Source organism: Poeciliopsis prolifica, unplaced genomic scaffold (assembly GCF_027474105.1).
Source record: "Poeciliopsis prolifica strain line A6 unplaced genomic scaffold, Auburn_PproV2 SCAFFOLD142, whole genome shotgun sequence".
NCBI lineage: Eukaryota > Metazoa > Chordata > Actinopteri > Cyprinodontiformes > Poeciliidae > Poeciliopsis > Poeciliopsis prolifica.
The window spans coordinates 383,113-407,392 of NW_026562517.1; the positions used below are offsets into that span (position 1 = coordinate 383,113).

Genomic DNA, 24,280 nt, shown 5'->3' on the forward strand with positions numbered 1-24,280 from the left:
CGATCTTTAAAAAGCCTGAGCTGCTGATTTTGATTTTGGCCGATACCAGGTTTTTTTTACATAAATGTTTCTAAATATGGCTAGAAAGTTGCTGAGTTGGCAACAGTGTCGTTAACTGTAAATGTGTAGAACTGACATTGTACATGTCAAAAAAAAAAAGCATAAAATTAGAATCTTTTCTGCAAAAATTGCAGTCAGTTGCATATATCAGTCAAACCTCTCACTGTAGAGCAGAGGAGGACGGAGACTGATTTTTAAACCTTTGATGACGAAGATAAGATTAGAGGATAAGATGGGCTTCACATGTAAATATTGACCAATGACGATCCCTCAAAATTAAAAAAAAATCAGCGCCCAGAAATCAACTGGTCCATTAATCAGTTGGCCAATAAATGTATCCTACTATACATGTATAGCATGTAAACAGAACTGCTAACAGACATGCAATAAGTTTATAGCGGGTGTGTGAATGAGCTAATGATCAGACTGCTGATTGGAGTCAGTCCTATTTAAAAACAATAAATAAATGTCAAAAATGTTTTTTTCTTTTTAATAAAAACAAAAACACAACATTTAGCCTGGTGGGGGGCCATGTAAAGCCTAGCAGCCCGCCAGGCTTATAATACACTGGAGGAAATCCTGGGTTTTGTCTCTGGCTAGAGTGGAATTACATTGATGTCAAAGTGTTCCTGACGTGAATTTCTTGTAACATTTTTGGTGTACAGGGTCAAAACCTTTATGGTTTCTTTAAAGAAGGGCAAGTTAGTTCCATTAGTCTTTTTACTTTTCACAATGTAGCATCAGGATTGTTTTTCTATTTTTATATGTCATATGTTTGTCCTTAACTTGATGCTTGTTAGCACATTAGCTCCACTTTATAACACATTTATACCAAACTAACTTTTAGCCACATTAAAGACATGTTCATTGAGGAGCAGCTGATTAATTAATCATGTCTCTAATTAGTTAAATCACAGATTGCTAAATTTAACATGAGTACATTTTAACATGTATTTTTTGCCATCTTGGAAATATGGCAATGTTCACAGAGCAGGCAGCAAAAAAAGAAAAGGTATGAGTTTTTTCAAATGTAAAGTACTGAAATAATTTTTGTTTCACTGAGAATGTGTGGTTACATTAAATTTTGCTCTGTATTTAACAAGTCATAACAAAACACATTTGAACAGTCAAATATTTCAGCATTACATTAGGAAAGCAAAAATCATTATATTGTACATGTCAAATCAATTTTTCATGTTGTAGTTGTACTTCTTTAGCAGCACAAATTTAACCATTTGTGAAGATGATAATCACATTAGCGTACAGTGACCAGTCCCGCCATTTTGGATGTTGAAGTTATGACACAGGGCCTAATGTATCAATTCTCAAATTTTTGCACACTTGTAACCTACGCACTCAAACCCTTATGTGCACTTTGACTGTGTCCACAGTACGTAGAGGGGCGAAGGGTGCAGCCTGAGGCCAAACAAAAATGTAATGGCGTCGAATTTTAGAGGTTGGATGATTTCTCTTTAGTCTATGGCTAAAGATCACGAGCCATTTCTCCAACTAGCTCTTGACTTGTGTGTTTGTTTTGGTTGTATTTGCCCAGAATACCCTTCACGGTAATTTGCTTCTGGCTTCTGGTCTCTGGTTCACATATGCATTTGAATTGCACCAGAGTTCACTTCAACCAAACAAACTTCTTTCTATAAGTAAGTTTCCAGAACTTTAGATTACAAAAAAAAAAAGAATACAAGCGATTTTAACTTCTTCAATGGTTTTTCTGATGTATTTTCTTTGCTGTAAGGCACCTTGCTAAATGAATAATACCGACATCTCCAGTATGTATCAGTACTTAGTGCTTATTTAAAAACTCATCTCGCTTGCCAAAGGAGAGCTGGTGCATATTTCTCAAGATATTGAAAACACAAACAGGACAAGACTTGATTATTTTCTTTAACGGTTGACTTTCTTTGTGTCCTTTTTGTTTAATGTTAATTCACTTAGTTAACGGAGTTGTTCCATCACAGCAGCACAGCTATGGATGGCAAGGAAAATAATAGTCTTTTTGCCCTCTAGAGTTGAGCACATGCTCAATCACCCATTGTGTGTTACTTTGACAAGTCCACACTTTAATGTGTGGGCTTTACACTCTTTAACATGTGTAAAGTAAACAGAAAAAAGTGTACATGTAGTACATGTAGCACTGGCAAGACCAGTCTTCCCAGTCTGACCTTGCCCTTCACAATGCAATATGGGACACCATATATTTGTTTCACTGAATATGAAACCATTAAAAAGTGATGTTTTACCTTTGCAAAAGTATTTCTTTGAAATTAAACATCAAAGTAATGATCATACCAGTGGTTGCATCACTTCCTCTGTCCTCTTGCATGCTCCATGTAGACAGGTCCCATTGGACCTGCAAGGAGTGCCATCGGCCCAGGTCAGGCTGCCGTTCTTGGTGGAACACTGCCCTGTACCGTCCTCTCGGCACCAAAGCTGGCTGCAAATATCGCTGTCTGACGTGTTGGGGCAGTGGACAAACTCCTCCCCAAAAATCTGCTGACACTGTTGGTCCAGGTTGTACACAGTACCAGGCAGCTCTGGTGGGAGGGGAATGGGGCTCTCCGGGACATCCAGGAGGCAGTCTCCTAGGGTTAGAGAACACATCAGCACTGGATTCTATTCAGGCTGGTAGAGATCATCAACTTTTGCATTGCTGTGGTGGTTGTAATGTGTTTCTCTCTCCATGTGGTGTGACACTATGAGGCAGAAATTCAGGGCAAGTCATGTCATGAAATAAATTGTAAGCCTTACAGATGCATCTGTAAGGCTTACTACTCAGAATCTGAACTTGCTGACTAATCAAAATCAAGGCATTTTATCATTCCTCAAATGAAATTTATTACATTTGAGTGAAGGTGATAATCACATTAGTATTTCAGAATGAGCACTTCAAGCAACGTGACTTTTTACCAGAGATGTTTTCCATGAGATAAAGAACAGGTTTTTTTCAGCACCAGCTGCTGCATTTGGCTGTTGACGTGGAGAACAGGAAGGAGTCCATGCCATGACTCAGTGGAAAGAAAGGTTCACCGATTGGTCTAGTAAGGACATAAACAATCCAAAACACATGACACAGTGGAGGAGAGGCAGAACTGGAGATGGACTCTCAGTGAAAAAAAGCCTGAGACGCAAAAGGGAGAGAAGAGGATGTGGAAAGCTCGCGCAAGATAAACTGTCACCACAACCTGCAATTTGGGGGGATGTGGCATGTTTAAGCAGGAAAGACATAATTCGTGAGAGCAGAACATTCTGTTTAATATATCCCTGAATCAGCCCCATAAGAAAACCACAGCCAATGTCCAAGTTGGCAGGAGTTTTCAGGTCTGAGGCATGAGCCTGAACCACAGCATCACTCACCGTGGCCGTTGTCGAAGAACTCAGTGATGTAAAGAGAGCTGCAGGGAGACCACGGCGCCGATTTGTTGAGACTAACAAACAGAGGAGCCATCAGATAATACCCTCCTAGATCTCCAAACAACTTCTCGCAAGTCTTGGAGTCGTCGTGGGGCATGCTCAGCACATGGCCTGCCGGGGGAAAGTCAGCAAATTATCAAAACAATTTCAACCCAGCTTTTCTACTTCACTCTGTGGTTTCTCTTGCCCTCAGGAGCTTAATCGATTACTTTAAAGAAAGGCTCACCCAGCTCGTGCACAGCTGTGAAAGCAGCCTGCAGGCCATTGTCCTCGATGACTGAACAGCTTCTCTTGGGATCGCACATCGTCCCAACATCTGCCACACCCAGTGTGTCACAGCTCTTCTGTCCACAGATGTCCTGCAATGATAAAGTAGAAAATTCAGATCCAATTAGAAAAACAAGTCCAAATAATAGGGATTGTGTTTACTGCCTCATAAGGAAAATGTTTTCCCCTAACAGTTGTGTTGTTTACGCTCTGTCATCAGTAAATGACCATAGCTTCATGCACCATCTCTTACATTCACACTGTATTCCAAAACTTTTGGTCATATAGTGTACAGAAGTATACACAGGCTTTAAACTGAGAAGGCACCAATATGAAAATGTGCTTTTATATCAATATCCCACATTGTCACATCCCTAAAATAATGGACTAAATTGTTTTTCGCCAAAAACAAATCACTTAATGCAAAAAATGAGGCCATTATTGTAAGAAGTTTACAATATTTTTTTTCCTCTTATGGCTTATGACCAATATAAATTTCCATATATAAATATATATATATATATATATATATAAGGTGATCCGCACAGAAGGGGTCTCACTCCCAGAAGGAGCAATAGTAGATATAGAGGACAGTTACTAGTACCTAGGTATACCACAAGCAAATGGCAACCTCGATGAGGCCAGAAGGAAAGGAGCCACAGCTAAATACCTCCAACGAATAAGGCAAGTCCTGAGAAGCCAGCTCAATGGCAAGAACAAAATCTGTGCGATAAACAGCTATGCCCTGCCAGTAATCAGATACCCTGCTGGAATAATTAGCTGGCCAAAGGAGGAGATAAAAGCCACAGATATTAAGACTAGAAAGCTACTAACCATGCATGGAGGGTTCCACCCCAAATCCAGCACCCTGAGACTGTACACGAGCCGCAAGGAAGGAGGCAGAGGACTAGTGAGTGTGAGAACCACTGTCCAGGATGAAACATCTAAGATTCAGGGACAAAGCCTCAACAGACAATGTGCTCAGTGAATGTCTCAGGCAACAGGGAACGGAGGTTGAGGTGCCAGAGATACCATCATGGGAAGACAAGCCCCTACATGGGATGTACCACCAGCAAATAACTGAAGTGGCTGATATCAGTAAATCCTACCAATGGCTGGAAAAAGCTGGACTCAAGGACAGCACAGAGGCCCTCATCCTGGCTGCACAGGAACAGGCCCTAAACACCAGAGCAATAGAGGCCCAGATCTACCACACCAGACAAGACCCAAGGTGTAGGTTGAGACAGTCCAGCACATCACAGCAGGGTGCAAGATACTGGCAGGGAAAGCATACATGGAACGACATAACCAAGTGGCAGGCATAGTGTACAGAAACATCTGTGCAGAATATGGACTGGAAACCCCGAGATCAAAGTGGGAAACACCCCCAAAGGTGGTGGAGAACACCAGAGCTAAGATCCTGTGGGACTTCCAGATCCAGACAGACAAAATGGTAATGGTGAACCAACCAGACATTGTCGTAGTGGATAAACAACAGAGGAAAGCCGTTGTGGTAGATGTAGCAATACCAAGTGATTGCAACATCAGGAAAAAGGAGCACGAGAAACTGGAGAAATACCAGGGCCTCAGGGAGGAACTGGAGAGGGCCTGGAAGGTGAAGACCACAGAGGTGCCTGTGGTCATCGGGGCCCTCGGGGCAGTAACCCCCAAACTGGAGCAGTGGCTACAACAGATCCCAGGAACAACATCAGACATCTCAGTCCAGAAATGTGCAGTCCTTGGCACAGCCAAGATACTGCAGGACCCTCAAGCTCTCAGGCCTCTGGTAGAGGACCCGAGCTCAGAGGATAAGAACCACCCGCGGTGGGTGAGAAGGGAATTATATATATATATATATATATATATATATATATATATATATATATATATATATATATATATATATATATATATAAACAGAGAAAGTTAGAGTGAGAGAGAGAAAGAGATATTTAGATATAGATATATAGCATCATATTTGGTTATATTTGTATTATTGATATTTAATAGCAATTTCCCATTGGGGATCAATAAAGTCTATTCTATACAATGAAAGGGCTGCAGCCATCAAGGCCTCCCATGATGGCTGCAGCCTCAGGCCCTGTCTACCCCAATCTTCCATCCATCCATCCATCTTCTTCCGCTTTATCCGGGTCGGGTCGCAGGGCTAGCAGCTTCAGAAGGGAGGCCCAGACCTCCCTCTCCCCATCAAATTGTTCCAGCTCCTCAGGGGGAATCCCTGAGGAGCTCTTGACTGTTCCCAGGCCAGTCAAGAGACATAGTCCCCCCAGTGTGTCCTGGGTCTTCCCCGGGGTCTCCTCCTTGTGGGACGTGTCTTAAACACCTCACCAGGGAGGCGTCCAGGAGGCATCCTAACCAGATGCTTGAACATCTCAACTGGCCTCAACTGGCTCCTCTCGATGTGAACGAGCAGCAGCTCTACTCTGAGTCCCTCCCGGGTGACCAAGCTTCTCATCCTATCTCTAAGGGAGAGTCCAGACACCCTACGGAGGAAACCCATTTCGGCCACTTGTATCCACAATCTCATGCTTTCAGTCATGACCCAAAGCTCATGACCATAGATGACAGTAGGAACGTAGATCGACTGGTAAATCGAGAGCTTTGCTTTGTGATCTCGAGATACTTCAACTCCTCCACTTGGGGCAGGACACTCCCCTCGACCTGGAGAAGGCTTTCTACCCTTTTCTGGCTCAAGACCATGGCCTTGGATTTGGAGGCACTGATCCTCATCCGAGCCGCTTCACACTCAGCTGTGAACAGCTCCGGCAAGAGCTGCAGATCACGTCCTGATGAAGCCAACAGGACCACATCAACCGCAAAAAGCAGAGATGCGATCCCAAGGCCACCAAAACAGATCCCCTCAACATCTCGGCTGCGTCTGGAATTTCTGTCCATGAAAGTAATGAACAGAATCGGTGTCAAAGGGAAGCCCTGGTGGAGTCCAAACCTCACCGGAAACTAGCCCGGCTTATTGCCGGCAAAGCGGATCAGACTCTGACACCGGTCATACAGGGACCTGACAGCCTGTATCAAAGAGACCAGTACCCCATACTCCTGCATAACCCCCCACAGGGCTCCCCGAGGGACACGGTCGAACGCCTTCTCCAAGACCATAAAATACATGTCGACCGGTTGGGTGAACTCCCAGGACCCTGCTGAGGGTGTAGAGCTGGTCCAGTGTTCCACGACCAGGACGAAAACCACACTGCTCTTCCAGAATCCGAGGTTCAACTATCCGACGGACCCTCCTCTCCAAGACCCCTGAATAGACCTTGCCGGGGAGGCTTAAGTGTGTGATCCCTCTATAATTGGAGCACACTCTCCGGTCCCCCTTTTTAAACAGGGGTACCACCACCCCAGTCTGCCAATCCAGGGGAACTGCCCCTGATGTCCATGCGATACTGCAGAGTCGTGTCAGCCAACACAACCCTACAACATCCAGAGCCTTAAAAAATTCTGGGCGAATCTCATCCATCCCCGGGGCCCTGCCACCGAGGAGCTTTTTAACCACCTTGATGATCTCGTCCCCAGAGACTGGAGAGCCTGACCAAGAGCTTCCTCAATGGAAGGCATGTATAATGATATGCAACTGTATAATGACAATAAAGGCTGATTCTGATTCTGTAGGAAACTGAATGACAAATCTGTCAAAATGAAGAGAGAAAAGGCAGAAACATTCAACCCAGAGAACATCACCACTGTGAAGTAAGATGGTGGCAGTATCATGCTCTGTGGGCACTATTCTTTGCTACTTGAAGAAATGACTCAATTCTCAAACTAATTTAGCATAAAAAAACAATATGAGGAAATACATCTTACAAAAGTATTCACATCTCTTTATCTTTTCTATATTTTGTCCTTTTACAACCAGAAACATAAGTAAGTATCCATCCATCCATCTTCTGCCGCTTATCTGAGGTCGGGTCACGGGGACAGCAGCCTAAGAAGGGAGGCCCAGACTTCCCTCTCCAGCTCCTCCGGGGGAATCCCGAGGCGTTCCCAGGCCAGCCGAGAGACATAGTCCCTCCAGTGTGTCCTGGGTCTTCCCCGGGGCCTCCTACCGTTGGGACATGCCCGAAACACCTCACCAGGGAGGCGTCCAGGAGGCATCCTAACCAGATGCCCGAGCCACCTCAACTGGCTCCTCTCGATGTGGAGGAGCAGCGGCTCTACTTTGAGTCCCTCTCCTCGGGCTGCCACCTTATTGTGGTGGAGGGGTTTGAGGGCCCCAATGATCTTAAGAGCTATGCTGTCGGGGGCTTCATGCCCCTGGTAGGGTCACCCAAGGCAGACAGGTCTTAGGGGAGGGACCAGACAAAAAGCAGCCCAAAGATCCCTATGATGCAAACAAACTTTGGACATAGTGTTCCCTTGCCCGGACGTGGGTCACCGGGGCCCCACTCTGGAGCCAGGCCTGGAGGTGGGGCACATTGGCGAGCGCCTGGTGGCCGGGCTTTCACCCATGGAGCCTGGCCGGGCCCTGCCCGAAGAGGAAATATGGGTCCCTCTTCCAATGGGCTCACCACCACCTATGGGAAGGGCCACAGGGGTTGGGTGCAAGTGAGTGATGGGTGGTGGCCAAGGGAGGGGGTCCTGGCGGTCTGATCCTCGGTTACAGAAGCTGACTCTTGGGACGTGAAACATAAGTATATTTCATTGAAATTTAATATGAAAGACCAACACAAAGTGGTGTACTATTGTAAAGTAGAAAGAAAATTGTACACAATTCAGAAATTGTTTTTTACAAACAAACTTAAAAATGTGAAGTGCAGTAGTATTCACCCCTCTGAGTGAATACTTTGCTGTAACTGGGGCCTTCCCATAGCAATGCATAAGGAGAGCAGTGACTGACTTGCGAAGACAGTGCATTAGCATTAGCATTATTGCACTGCCTATGGCAGTGCAATAAGATGATCCTGCATTATCTTTTTCTTTCAGGTTATCCTGCATTAGCCTTTTACCTTTTCTTATTTTCTTACTTATTACCCATGTTTAGAATACTGAATGGAGTAAGTCAATTACAGACAACATGCTAGTGATGCCCCATTATGCTACTGTTAGTAGTCTATTAGTAGTCATGCTAATATTAGCATTTTGGCTAATTTTAGCTTATACACTCATTTTAACATACTGAATGGTGCAAGTCCATGTTAGTGAAGTCCTGTGATTCTCCACATACTTTGTCATTTTTTTAGCCAAGCTTAGCATTTATGCTAAATTGTAGCATTAGAATGCTGAGTCAAGGGGCAAGAGATAAAAATAGCCTTTTAGCTGATTCTGGCACATTTGCAGAAATGTCAATTAATGTGCAATGTCCCTACCGGATAAATTAAATTCAATTTAACATTTAGGCCCATTTTTTATCCTCCAGCTGTTGTGTTCCGGGATTCTTTGTTTTCTTTGTGGGTTTTTTTCTGTCTGCTGCTTAATACATTCAGCCACCAGACAGCACCAGACTCACCTCTCTCTGGAGGGGTGTGTGTCATCCTGCGCACCTGAGCTCTACCTGCTCATCAGGCGAGAACTAGAAGAGGAGTGGACTGCCAGTAATGGTACCTCTGAGACCCTTCGAGGGAGTCTCTGCATTCCTCATTGTTTGATTCTCCCAGTTACTTCTCCTTGTTGCTCCCTGCCTCAGGTGCTTTCCTGAGATGCCCTGGATTCTCCTTGTGATGATCACTCCTGGCTCCTTGTTCTGGAGCTCCCCCGTGATGCCGTGGGACTACCCACTGGTTGTCCGAGTTCCCATATTCACCATCTCTGTCTGATCACAAGTCCTTCCTGGATTTCCTGACTGGCAGTCACACCACTCCTCTGTCCCCGTTCCAACTGAGCTTACCTGTCCGCCCTCCAACGCAATTCCTCGTGGATCTCTGGACCCTGGTGGCTGAGCGCGGACCCTCTTGGACCCCAAGAGAAACAAGGACCCCGAACACCTCCAAAACCATGAACCGCCGTTTCACAAGTAAGATCATTTCATTATTCATTCATCCCTCCCATCTCTGACGGTCCGAGAACTCACCACTTCTCTGCTGTTTTCCTCCCAGAGCGCAAACCGTTTCCGTGAACCCCTCCCCTTCCTGGACCAGACTCCAAATCTCACTGTCTTCACCAAAATTATTGTTTGATGTTATAATAAACTTACGTTATCACTATAAACCTACTTCTCCTGAATTGTGTTCTGCATGTGGGCTAGAAATCTGACACCCAACATGACAGAACACTCAGGCCAACAAACTCGTCCAGCAGACGAGATCAGCAGAACATTAACGAAACACGCTCTCATATAGTGAAATGAATCAGTCCTTCAAGAACTCAGCACTCGACAGGCTGTGATCAATCGGCAACTAGCCAAAAAAGCTGCATATTTGAAAACATCTGTTTCTCCTGCGTCGTCTCCAGCTCCAGTTCCAGTTCCAACCCCAGACCTAGCTCCGGTCCAGTCAGTCCCATCTGTGTTTTCCGAGGTGCGACCCCCCTCAGCCTGAAAGATTCTCCGGAGATCAAAACAAATGCAAAGGTTTTTCAATGCAATGTTCCATTGTGTTTAACCACTAACCTCAGAGTTTCTGCCACGACAGCGCTAAGATATTCTTTGTTTTGTCCCTGTTGCTTGGGACGAGCACTGGAATGGGCTCAGACCCATTTCCATTCACCAACAAATTATTCACCAACAAATTAAAACTGCTCATTCGATGTATTTTTGAAACCTGAACTGATGGAATCAGTTATGATTCTATAGCTTCCCACAGCATTTCAAACCTCCCAGCTTCTCATCAAGCATGTGTTCCGTTTACACGACATCCCCCTGGAGATTTTATCGGATCGAGAACCCCAGTTCATTTCCCAGGTTTGGAAAAATTTTTGTACAGCACTAAACACCAAAGTCCCACTCACCTCCGGTTTTCATCCCCAGACGAACGGCCAAACAGAAATACATCACCAGGATCTAGAAACCACACTCCGCTGCCTCACATCATCCAATCCATCAGACTGGTGCCAATTTCTTCCCTGGTTAGAGTACGCCATTAATAGCCATACCTCAGCCGCAGCTGGTTTTTCTCCTTTCAAAGCCTCTATAGGTTATCAGCCTCTGTTGCTTCCATCCGATTAAAAGGACATCTCAATTACCTCAGTCCGCCATCATATTCATCGCTGCCAAAACATTTGGAGATCCACTGTCCATAATCTCAATAATACAGCCGAAAAAACAAACGACAGGCAGATCGGAAGAGAGTTCCTGACCCCTTCTACACTCCAGAAGGTGTGGTTGTCATCCCGAGATATCCCTTTGAAATCCATGTCCCGTAAGCTTTCTCCCCATTACATTGGCCCCTTTGAGATTGAATCCATCTGGATTCAATCTCAGGAGGCGAACCCCTCCGCAGTTCGCCTCCATTTGCCAGCCTCTCTCTGTGTCACTCCCACTTTCCATGTTTCCCAAATAAAACCGGTCCAAACCAGTTCGCTCTTCCCCCCTAGGCCCCCCTGTCTGATTCAGATTAAATTCCATGGTAAAAATATCTGATTTAGACTACTCAGTATCTGACTTAGACTAGCATTTTTTCCAGTGGTAGGCACTGGAAATTAAAAAGTCATTTTCACTTACCCAAAATGACAAGAGCCCCTTCAACAGGGTCAAATTTGTTATTTCACACATACTCTTCTCTGGAACAAACCTTTCAGAGCAGACAATGGTTTCATTTTTATACCTATGTTGCCAAATTTGTTGCTCATTGACCATGGTAGTGATGTTAAACCTAAAACATGACATAGCACAAATGTTTTCACTGCATATTTCCTACAACATTACAAAATGAAAGAAAAATAGCCAAGTTTAGCTGCTGTCGTATTAAGGGATTCTTGTCTTTATGTCTTGTGTTCTGGGATTACAAAACATGGAGATAGAAAGAGGACTGACAGGTCAATTATGCATGCAGAAAACAGACTGAAATGGAAACACTGGAATCCATTCCAAACTGGGGGGAATGTCAACAAACAAACTATGTTTTATGGAAATCTCAAGAGGAAATCCCGAGGGTTTGAGTTGTGAGAAACCAGGGCTTCTGTCAATTTCTAGCTGTTATGAAGATGCTAACAATGCTTTAGGTGAATAAGTAATCTATTGTTAAGATTTTATAGATAGGTGTTGAGGTTAGTTTAATGACAAATCTGGCATTTATTTGCTCTCTGCTTGATGCTAAAAAGTAAATTTGGCACCTGGACCAAGCGAACGGTGAACAGAACACATGGCTTCTCGTTGTCTTGTGTTGAACCTGTTGAACAACTTTCAATCAGGGGAAACCGCCATTCATGCAAACCCAACTTATGATTATTTTCCATTTACGTAGCAATACAGTTTGAAATGTAGAGGGCAAAATATGAACAGAAGTCTCCTCATAGACAAGCTGACATCCAGTTCACTACAAATCAGTCCCTGCTATGATGAAGATACTTCAAGGATCAGGGCTTAAATGTCTGGCCGGCTCAAGGCTATGAATGCATGCCAAGCATCTGTCAGAAGGAAACTCTATTTGCTGTTGAAAACCTATAATAGCACTATTTCACAGCACAATTTTTAATTGTGCTGTGAAACTATATTTCATTTAGTGGAAACATTTTTTTCTAGTTTGTAGGACTGCTTGCTAGTATGCTTCTATGATGACCACAGTGTTTCACATCTAGATCTAGTTTTGCATCAATAACTATGCTTACTAGTGTGATTGCTACTATTGTGGAACACTGTGTACCTTTGCATGCTGGGGTGCACATTAACTGTCTGCATCTTTGAGTCCAGATGTCTTTTGAATCCCAGAGTTTGGGGTGAGGTGAGGTCACAAATGCAAGGGCAGACGTCTGTCGCCACATAAAAGATTTCTGCTGCACTACCATCTTCTTTTTTCCAAATCAGAGCTTTGGACAGCTGCATGCTGACATTCAACATCTTTACTAAAGAACAGATGCTCTGAACAACATGTTTATTTGAAAATAGGTTAGTATGACATATGGTAAAACATTAGTAATTAAAAGATTTACTGTATGTATTTCATACATACAGTCCCAACATGTTCATATCAAGGCAGGAAAATGTATTTATCATAGATTTGACTTTATGCCTTCCGTTGTGCCATTACATACTTTAGAACAGAATCTGTGGCAAGATCAAAAAACTGCTGTTCACAAATGAGCTGCTTCTAATCTCACTCTGCTTCAGCTTCACTAGATGTGGAAAGCCAGTAGAGACAAACCTTAAAAGACTAGTAGCTGGAACTAGAAAATTCCTGAAGAAATTGAACCGGGGCCTGCCAAAGTGTGCCTGTCAGTTTGGACCTAGCGTTCTGATGCTAAAAATTAGCATCAATGCTAAAGAAAGTTGCAACGTAATCAATAGCATGTGGAGAGTCACAAGCATGTTCACTAACATGGACTTGCACCATTCAGTATGTTAAAAGTAGTGCATAAGCCAAAATTAGCCAAAATGCTAATGTTAGCATGACTACTGTCAGTAGCATGTGGGGCATCACTAGCATGTGTTGTCTGTATTTGACTTACTCCATTCAGTATATTAAAAATTGCTAAGAAGCAGGAAATAAAGCTAAAAGCTTATTCAAGGTAAAAGGATATTGCTAATTCTCTGCCTTGCATAGCAGTGCCCTAACCTGACAGAAAAAGATAATGCAAGCTAATATCATTGCAGCACCTATGGCGGTGCTTGAACCTCAAAGCAATTTTATTCAGAAATTTTCAGCAAGCTTCATATTAAATGGCCAAACAATCCCATGAGTGACAGTATTACATCAGTTATATTATGCCCAATAAACAATAACCTCATGTAAAAATTCTCAAGGCTTTTATTCTGAAATTTCCACTAAGTTCCATTTTAAATTGCCAAATTAATCCAAAGTGTAACAGTGGTTTTGCTAAAAAAGAAATCACATAATGCTCAAGAGAGCAATTACTTGATGTAAAAATTGTCAAGGCTTTTATTTTGAAATTTGAATTAAACTTAATTTAAAATGGCCACACTAATCCTATGGTTACGAAGCCCCTTAGGGGACATGGGGAATTTTTTTTACTTTGCGTTCCCTCGCAAAATTCCCCATGTTCCCTAGGAGGCTCTGTGTACCAATGGTTGGTTAAAATCAGTTATAAAATTTCCCAAACACAAGTAGTTCTAAAGACCAGCTCATTACATAGAGTTCTGCCAGAGTTAAAACTACAGTGATGCGTTTTTGTAGTCCTAATCAGCTGCTTGGCCCTGCTGTGTTCCGTTGCTCCAGTAATGGATTCTCTGCCAGCTGTGTGTCAGACGGGGGAGACATAATTCACTGTTTGAGGCAGCCATTTTTGACAAAAAAAGCAGTCCGAACAACTCCTTCCCATTCGGGAACAGTGATACGTATCGGAAAACCATTTGAAGTGTATGAGAGGGCTATTTGTCGTCTCTGATAGTCCTGCAATTCATATCTGTACATCACTCACAGTAATAAAAGTGATAAGATAAAAATGGTGTGCACTGAGGTCTGACATTTTTCAGAAATACATGGAAGTCACTCTGGCTGTACGTGTGGAAATACCGTCGCATGATGTAGAATATATGCATGGACTCTGAGTTGCACCATGCTGGGATTCCCATCATGCTTACGTCACAGCGCATTGGCTGTGACGTAAGCAGGTGACAGATTGGCTACCTGTCACATTCAACAGTCTGCCTTCTCGCTCCCAGTCGGGGGAACACCACAGACACTGCAATAAACGAGCCAAGACGATCAAACCTGTTGAATATCCCCAATTTTAGATCAAAGCGGTCCCGACGTTCTACTGCCTGGACCTGATCAGTCATAACACACCACGCACTACAGGATGATTGTTTACGATTGTCACAAGTGACAGTTTTAGAACTCAGAACGTTCTAAGACCGTCTTAAGAGAAAAATCAGGGCAAAAAATTGTGTAGTGTGAACTGGTCTTAAGGTGAAGAACAATAGGTGTCAACCATGCAATGCATGGAGGCAATGACTGCTCTCCTTATGCATTGCTATGGGCAGACCCCAATAAGAAGTAATTCAAACTAAATTAAATTATACTTGCCAGTATCCATTTGGATTGTGGGAAATGAAGGAATTTGTCACACAAGAAAGGTAAGTAATCAGTAAACCTCCCAGATAAAGTATCTGGGATTCTTTATTTTTCTATGTTGAGGTCAGAGCTAGTAACCCAGTGATTCAACAATAGAAAAGAGAGAGTGGACAAAAATGGCATCCATGTGAGTTTCAATGCAGAAACAGCTACTGAAGAAGAAAGAGCACAAAGTTTACATTACGCATATCATTAAATGGCCAAATTAATCCCATGAGTAACAGTGATTGGGTTAAATCGGTTATTTACATTTGGGTAAATATTCTGTTGAATGAAAAGAACTATCTGGAAAGCATGAGTCCTGCTACAAGTGTCATGGGTATTAGAAAATGAACCTCAGACCGACTCTAAATGGTGCTATGCTCCATTTCGTTCATTTTAACCAAACTCTGCTTTGTTGGCCTCAAAAGTCCAGTTCATTTGTACAGGCAATTGAACTCTGGTACAAACAAAAAAAAATGAACTCTGGTCTGCCTACAAACCTCAATATGGATACAATTGAAGTGAACTGTGGTGTAATTTGAATGCCTATGAACACCAAGCAAACTGAAGACCACTCCAACAGCAGGAAGGACATTCTGGGTAAATATAACCAAAATGTGCTTGTGTAGGACACTGGAAAATATTTAAATTAATGAAAATTTAAATAAATTTAAATAAACAAAAAAACCAAAACCACAAATAAAATGAATTATGAAATCTCGGTAAACAAAATCATCCTTCAAAAAAGGATAGTTGAGACCAAGTATGCAGTTTTTGAGAGAAAAGAGAAAAAAAATCATGAGTCATGCAAATAGACATTTTTAATTTATTATGCTGTTAATCGATTTATTACTTATTGTGAAAGACCTATATGCTAGTGAGAGAAATGACTTGTAGTCTTTAGCCAAAGACAAAAGAGAAATCCTACAACCTTTAAAATCTGATGCCACTCCACTTTTGTTTCCATTTTGTGAAGAAGAAAGTTGTGCTCAGTGTCTTCTTCTGAAGTTTTCCTGTTATTTCCTTCAGTAGCTCTTGGTGCACCACCACCACAAGTGAGGGGGGGGGAACCATTTCTTCAAATGATTTATATTGTTTATCACAGTGCAGTCTGGAAGAGAACTGCAGCAGCTGAAAATGGAACAAATGTTGGAATTTCGGTCCTCAAAGAACCAAGTCTAGGAATGAAAATACCCAAATTTCAAACTGTTAAGTGGACAAATTATCATGTGAAAGATGCTAGACCTCCTTTGAATGAGCCAAAAAATGATGGTATTAAAGTGTGAAAGTTGGGGCTGCACAGTGGCGCAGTTGGTAGCACTGTTGCCTTACAAGAAGGTTCTGGGTTCGATTCATGGCCCAGGGTCTTTCTGCACGTGAGGGTTCTCTCTGGGTACTCTGATTCCTCCCACAGTCCAAAAACATGACTGTCAGGTTAATTGGTCTCTCTAAACTCTCCCTAGTGTGTGTGTGCATGGTTGTTTGTCCTGTTTGTCTCTGTGTTGCCCTGTGACAGACTGCAAAAACAGTCTGTCCAGGTGACCCCCTCCTCTCAGCTGGAACATAGCTGGTGTCTATCTCTAGCTGGAGATAGACACCAGCAACTCCCGACCCCGTTAGGGAGAAGGGTGACCGGAAAATGGATGGATGGATGATCGCAGTTGTTGCCATCAACACAAGCATTATTAGTTTTACAGAAAATTTACCTTTTTACAAGTTGGTCTGGATATCTGCTACAAGCAATTGCTAATCGCAATGTGTTGGACAACATTACTAATCGCTCTGTTATGACTTAACCTGACTGGGAGGCTTGAAGCTATTCCAGAAAGCATTTCCCCTGAGTGCAGCTGAGACTTTTTAATACATCCACAAGCAGATCTTAGCTCAGTGATTGACTGTAAAACTATTTTTATCTTTTACACTCATGATACCTCACCTCTACTTTGATGCCTGGCACACAGTGTGCAGCAGTTCCATCTGGATTAAATCAGTCCATCATATTTCACTAAAAGAACAGCATAAGGTAAAACCCTGAGCTCATCACAAGCACACAGCAGAGCAGTGGTCCACCCTCACCTCTCTGGTGAACAGCATGGCCGTGTCATAGTGCTCAGGATGCCTCTGGCTCGGTGGGTTGAAAAGCTGCTGCCAGGAGCAGAAGTTGCGCAGAGCTACACCTCCGTTGCTGGACAACTCCGGTCCAGCCTCCTCATCCTCCACCACCAACATCTTCACCACCACTATGTTCACTGAGTTCTTGATGCTGGGGTGCTTGTACAGTTGGGCCACCATGGACATGAGGGTGAGGACGTAGTGCTGCAGAGAAAAGCAAAACAAGATGTTTCTCAGTAAAACTGTAATGTTGCGTTTCAGACTGTTTCCGAGGTAAACAATGTTTTTGACACAATCTCTTGCTTGTGAGTTATGCCTTATAAGTCATTATTTAGTATGTGTTACACAGAATATGCTTTAGTTAAGTTCAATGCAAGAGGTTTAGTCAAATGTAACATATTTTGCTTGTTTTGTTAATAAAGTTGAAGTTTGTAACTTTTATATAAATGTAATTTTTACATATTTCTTAAAGCTTTCATTATGTCATGACAGTATAACATGAGACAGGTAATCTGCATGGTCTCTGCTGTGCTGCAACTGGTTCCTATTCCAGAGCAGGCTCTGTTCTATTTTATCACAGATTATATTTCTCCAACCGTATCATCATGACGGAGAAAACTCCTGTTTTCTCTGTCATATTTGGTTTAAAAAGTTTTTAAAAATATGCAAAAAATACATTTTTATAAAAGCTTTAATGCCAAATGCATAAAGATACAGATTAATAACATGATCCTCCCATCTCCTTAAAGCAAAGGTAGTAATAATTATTGTTTCATTCTAATATTATAAAGTCATGGCCTGCTTTTCTGCTTCTAATGGGAACAAAACATCTTTGTCTAAAGTCAGTTAGAAACTAAAGTCAGAGGCACAAGGAAAAATCAGACACTGATCAACCCTAAAACTGGGATGCCTGGTCATGGCACTCCTGGAACAGGTTTTCAGACACTGGAGGTCAAATTATTTGCTTGCTGACTGGGAGTGTGGAAGAGAAACAGCTGGAAAACATGCCATGATGTGGCTGACAGCACTTTTCAGTCCCACATAGAAAGTTTTGCACATCTGCATGAACAGCTTCAGGAGAGTCGCTGGTGTAAGATTTAGTTCATCTGATTCTGGTTGTATGGAGGCCTAAGATGGCTTGGCAGCCACAGACAGGGCTAAATGCTAACAGACAGAGCTCTTCTAGGTTTAAGATAATCTGCTGATTTTGTTTTGCTTGAAGGCAGCAGAGTCAGGATGTTCACGTAACATCATCCTTTTGATCTTTTTCACATTTTACCGCTTGAACTTCAGTGTGTTTTATTGGGATTTTATGTTGCAGTTCAATACAAAGCAGCTTGTAATTGTGAAGTGGAAGAAAAGTGCTGTAAAACTTATTTTTATCTTTTACTAACTGAAAAACATGAAAAATTTTACTCTTCTTCATTTACACTGATGCCTCCAGTAAATACAGCCAACATGTGTGTCACTTAATTTTATATGTATGTGCACAGTGTAAAACGTTTGACCCTAACCCAAAATAAAAGTCCACCTGCTGCCTTGAAAATGCAATTTAAGGCAACAAGAAAACTGTATTGGTTTTAACTCAGAAAATAAAGTTCATGAAGTTGATTTAACAACAAGAGTCAAGTTGTCTAAACATTGTTTCTTAAACTCATTAAATTTGAGTTGTGAGTTTTAACGTAATAATTATTTGGTTTAAATTGCATTATTATCATTTGTACTCAAGTAACAATAACTACATATTTTACTTTAGAATAACTACAATTTTTGTTTTGAATTGGTTTAACTAAATTTCTGATCTGATAATGAATTTTATTAAACAACACAATGAATTCTTCTCATAAACGATTAGTGTGAACAGAATATTCTCCTCAAGCTTTGTAAACCATCAGTTTCATTAAAATGAACAGTTGCCTTAATGACACACCAGAGTCAGAGCAATGTAACAAACTTCCATCTGAGCATGTCATAAAGTGGAGGTGCGGAAGTGGTGAGGCAGACGCTGGAGACTCAGGTAAAGTGAGTCGTGGTAATTTAATGGTGAAAATGTCCAGAAACAGTCAACGAACAAGTCCGCAACCAGGCAGCACGGCTAAGTGGAAGCCAGGGCTCACACCGGTAGAAACTGGTCAAACACAAACTACGACATGGAGCGACGCCAAAACATGACAAGGACCCGACGAGGAACAAAGAACACAGGAGGGACTAAATACACTGAGGGTAATCAGGGGAACAAGACACACCTGGGAACAATCAAGGGGAAGACAGGACAACCAGGAGACTCAGGACACAGAAAACTCAAATAAACACGACAGAAAAACACGGAACACAACAGAGCAGCGGTAGACTACAGAGCTCTATCATAGGCCAGGTTTTTATATATACTGAGCATTCATTATTTGGATTAAACCATATGCATGCATTAGAAAATTACAGTCAGTATTGAGACCGAAATCAAATTGAGAATCTGTGTTGCATCCAACTTGACTGAGCTTCAGGTATTTTGATAAGAAAAATGGAGAAAAGTTTGAGCTTATGGCACAGCTCAGTGGTTGGTGTTGAGACGTAAGCTGTACATAAATCAGATTGGAAACTTCTATGAACTTTGGATTAAGTGATGGATATTCCTGCATTCAACAGAGACAGAATAATGCTGAAGGTTGTCCAGTGTGAGGACAAAGCTGCTCAATGTGCAAACAGAGTTCCTTCACAAGCTCAGCACATCCCCGAGCTCCTGGTACCTAAATATAGCCAACATGTTTTATTTCATTTCATATAACAAACAAAACATTATGTACTGCAAATATCCAATTACTAGACCAACTGTATTGTATGCTGCTCTGTCACATTAACTTAAATATTATGTAATGTGAAATTCAAGGTGTGTCAAAAACCTTTACAAAGAACTTGTTCTTCATTTTACTTTAACCAGTTTCTGATGCTCTGAAAAGAAAATGGCAATCAATAAATCTTGCAAATCCCATGAATCTTTTGGGATGATGGCGAAGCAATGTGTGACAAAGCTTAAAGGAATGTGCTCCAGCATTTTTTGCATTTTTGTTGCCTGACTCCTTCTCTCAGCCTGTGGAGATCAGCAGCCCAACGGTTTCCTCTCAGCCTCGTTCTGCGCCAAAAGCACGTTCTATGAAGCAGCCGAAGAAAACAAACCGATGCCTAGTGCGTTTTCTTCCAGCATTGAATTCAGGCTCAACAGATAGGTTGGGGGAACTAAGGCGAAGAGCAATGGCAGGAAAAGTTACTGAGATATTTGACAAAAGTGAAGTTTTGCCATCACATTCATATTTGCAGGTTGTGATGTCAGTTTGAGACAATAACTGGTGTTTCATGTGTTTTGTGGAATTGTGAAAGACACCATGTTGATTAATAATCCTTGAAGTCAGAATTGTTCTGCTTTTTTTATAGATTCTAAGCAGAATGCCACCGTCTTACCATCCTAGACTTTGACAAGCTTCTAGCAGACATTCCTCCAGCCTGGACGGAACCAGATGTGACTATTGGTTTTTGGGGGAGGCTGTTTTTCAGAACAGCCTGTTGTTGAAAAGAGGAGCTTCTCAAAACAATAATCATTTCAAGTCTATACTGAAACCCAGTTTCTTTCCATTTAAGCTGAGGTTGAGCAGGATGTGTTGATTTTCATCACGTAGTTAATTTGGTTTCTTTACTTTGTTGTAAACTTAGGTTCTTATGGTCCCTTAAAGTTTGCTATATTGTTACTGGAGCCTCTTATCCATTGTTAAGCAGATGGATCAACTGTGCTGTTAAAATGGGTTGGATCTAAAAGCAGGAGTTGTCAGTGAAAGAGATCTCACGTCTCCTGACCTTTATTTCATCTCCATAGAAGTGGGCCATGGTCGAGTCTGCTACCGCCAGGATTTCTATGAAGCGTGGCTCTGAAACGAAGCGTCTCCGGCGAGTTTCCCTCCGTGCATCACTGCCTCCATGCGTAAAACTTTCCGCTCCGAGCGTTCCCGCTGCGCCATGAAGCAGGAGGGGAACTCCGCGGTTCTCGGCGAGGATCCTCCTCCTGATCACATGCAGCTGCTCGGCAGAGTCCGGCCGCTGGCGGCTGCGGAATTTGGGCTCGATCAGATACTCCTTCCCTTCCGTGATGAAGGAACCGAAGATGCCCGAGCACAGGCTGACCGCTACGAGCGAGTTCTCGTCCTGACCCACGTTTCCGGAGAAGAAGCATCTCCGCAGGCGTCCTTCGCTGTCCTGTGTCCGGTTCTTGGAGCCATCGTGGTTAGAGCGCAGCTCGGCCGTGCGTCCGGCGCTGACGCCCTGGATGCTGAAGGCCGGCGACAGAAAGCTGGAGTCTGGGATGAGCTTCAGAGTCAGGTTCCTGCCGAACGCTTTGAGGGTGAAGATGGGGTTCTCTTCGCTTCTCTTCCAGAAGCGGCCGCCGACTCTGCCGTTAATCCGAACAGGTACAACATCCTCCGACTCAAACTGGGAGGCCAGTGCTGCGTTCACTAAGCAGAGGAGCAAAGAGACGAAACGCGGCGTGATGCGCATCTTCTGACACGAGACGCAGAGAGCCGCCATGGGGAAATGCAGCTTGATGTTTAGAAAGTTGTGCGTCCTCCTCGGCGCAGGGACTATTACCCTTAGATCCCCACACTGACAGGCAGTGTTCTGTCTATGAAGTGTCTGCGGAATCCTTTCTGTTCCTCTGAACAGCCCTGCAGTCTGGACACATCAGGGGCTTTTATACGTCTTGCTCTTCCCTCGGACATGACGGGGGTTTATTTTTGATATCCCTGCTTGCTGGAAATTCTCCTCCCACCAGCACTTCACGAGAATCTCACGGAAAAACAGTCATCCAATGAGAGTGGGCCGACTCTCCGCCCAGCGGAGGGACTGACAGCCGCAGTTCTATTATTAACCAGGCAGCGGCGGGACGATGCTGCGCATATCTGGAAATCCGCTAAGGGGCTTATTTTGGAGATGTGTGAGTTCACAAACACAACCCTAACACACACACACACACACACACACACACACACACACACACACACACACACACACACACACACACACACACACACACACACACACACACAGAGATCAGTCCACAAGGCCGACCTGCTTTTTCTATACACAATAGACCATCACTACACTGCAAAAAAGAAAAAAGCTACTTTGTAGGTGTTAAATGTTAGTCATTAATTTATGTTAGACATTTTGACTTTATTTGACTTTACATCAGGTCATACTATTAGCTAATTGCCTTTTATTTAAATGACTGAATAAGTCACTATGCTATAGGACAAAAATGTTTCACCTGACTGTTTTCCCAGCTGCTCTCAGACAACAGCCTCAGAACCTGAGCATGAGCATCAGAATGAAAGCAGTTCGTCCACAGACAACGTTCACCCAAAGTTTAAATCTTTGATTTTTACATTCATCAAACGTTTTCTGCACATGTTTAAGCAAATGTCTATCAAACATCTGCAGACAACATCTGTCTGTTTAGGCATTTCATTCTGACAAATGTCTGAAAACTTTCATTAAAGTTTACAGACAATGTATGATGTTCACTATAAGTCAAACAGTTCATGCAATTTCCACAGCATGAGGATGTATGCATGGTGACATGTTCCCCAAAGCCACTGAATTGGACGCACTGTGGCACAGAAGTCATGTCAGTGACCCAAAAACATGACTTATTCCAACACAACTCTCTGTTTACCAAGATGAAGATTCAATCACCTGGAATGCATGTGATTGAAATTTCAAATAAATTTGACATTTTGACTTTATTTGACTTCATTCAGGAAATAACCATCTAACCTCTTGGGGGTATTGTTATTACATTCCACTATAATGTAAGAGCTTTTATACTGAAATAAAGATTTCTATAATGTTTGGATACATGTTAAGTCAGAGATGGTAAGCTGATTTTTGAATAGAATCTTTTTTAATAGCAAAACAAGAATTGGAGCACATAAAATGGGACACAAACACTTCAGTTATGTGACATGACTCGATGTTCCACAAAATTCACTGTATTTCTAATATTTGAGACCCGCTAATACATGTTCTATACACCAACATACATGGCACAATGGTTAACTTTGTGACAGCCACTTAAAGGGATCCAAGATTAGTTGGCCTAAAGAAGTTGTTATTTTTCTATTAACAAATTAATTGCTGTTTGTAATACGCCAAAACTCATAATTACTTTTTTAAAAATGGGTCTCTTTTGTTCTACTTTTCACCCATGGACGTTGCCATTTCTTCACCTGCTGATGGTTGATGATGCAGTTTGGTACAGTCTGTACTCCTATCTACAGAGTAAACACAGGAAGGCTAACTATACCTGAGTTATTGTTTATCATATTGCATTTGACTGGCATAATTTTACATAATGCCATAATGTGTCAATATTGGCTATAATTACAAAACAAACAAACAAAAACTGTGATGTGAATGTGGATAATTTCCCACACAAAAAAAAGCACAGTAAGAGAGAGCCAGAGCTGAACAACTCTTCCATTTGTGGCCTAAACATTTCTCTCCAGAATACTTTAAATCATTTGTACAGACAAATCTGACAAAGGCTCTAACAGGTGATCCTTCATTACCTTAAGGATCACTTTTCACGTCCTTAAGGTAATGTGCCTAAAAGCGTTTTCAAAGCATAGCGCCTGAAAGTGAGATTTAGGTGCTTTCATTAACAAACTGCCTAAATCCTGCTGCCACTGGAGCAAAATACACTGGAAGAAACATCAGAGACAGGCAGCACTGGAAGCTTCTGTAAATGCTAACAGACCACTGCTGCAGCAGTACTGGCACCATTTCTGCTGCCTCAGACCTGACCGGACGCAGAGATGCAGGAGTACTTACTTACTGGATCCCACAGTCTGACCAGAGCTATGTCTCATTCATTGTTTCATTTAAGAAGCTGGTGTTTGCAACAGCAGCAAGCACCAGCTTCTTCAGCCAACTCTGTCCTCTTCCTCCATTTGGTCATCCTCATCTTCATCACCGCTTGTGATTTCTACGAGCTCCAGTTCAATTTGAAAAGGCTTAAAGATGTTACTTGCTGCTTTGGCTGGAGAGAAATAGAGCAGTTAGACCACTGAACATCATTTATCCAGGATCTCATTTTATTGGAGCATGAACAACATGGCCACGTTCGTGTGACAATATTTTATTAAAATTCCTAGAAACTAAACAACTTACACTATTATAACTGTATTGTTTTTACATCTAAAATAAATATTTCTCAAATAAAGTTCATTGCT

At 42.4% G+C, this 24,280-nt stretch overlaps 2 protein-coding genes across 3 annotated transcripts in view; one reads left to right on the plus strand and one right to left on the minus strand.

Annotated features, from left to right (window-relative positions):
• LOC129355704 (A disintegrin and metalloproteinase with thrombospondin motifs 8-like) overlaps window positions 1-21,826 on the minus strand; it is a 30,621-nt gene extending 8,795 nt beyond the window's left edge. The window contains exons 1-5 of one of the 2 annotated variants that reach the window (XM_055025299.1): window positions 20,850-21,826; window positions 16,971-17,210; window positions 3,713-3,845; window positions 3,430-3,597; window positions 2,365-2,657 (exon numbers count right to left, since the gene is read on the minus strand). In XM_055025299.1, coding sequence (XP_054881274.1) covers window positions 2,365-2,657; window positions 3,430-3,597; window positions 3,713-3,845; window positions 16,971-17,210; window positions 20,850-21,575 — 1,560 coding nt within the window. In that variant the 5' untranslated portion in view covers window positions 21,576-21,826. The remainder of the gene's footprint in view (window positions 1-2,364; window positions 2,658-3,429; window positions 3,598-3,712; window positions 3,846-16,970; window positions 17,211-20,849) is intronic. The other variant, XM_055025300.1, reaches the window with a different exon arrangement.
• Window positions 21,827-21,890: 64 nt separating this feature from the next.
• il4i1 (interleukin 4 induced 1) overlaps window positions 21,891-24,280 on the plus strand; it is a 95,324-nt gene continuing 92,934 nt past the window's right edge. Inside the window, exon 1 of the mRNA XM_055025304.1 lies at window positions 21,891-21,981. The gene's annotated coding sequence lies outside the window, so the exon portion shown is untranslated. The remainder of the gene's footprint in view (window positions 21,982-24,280) is intronic.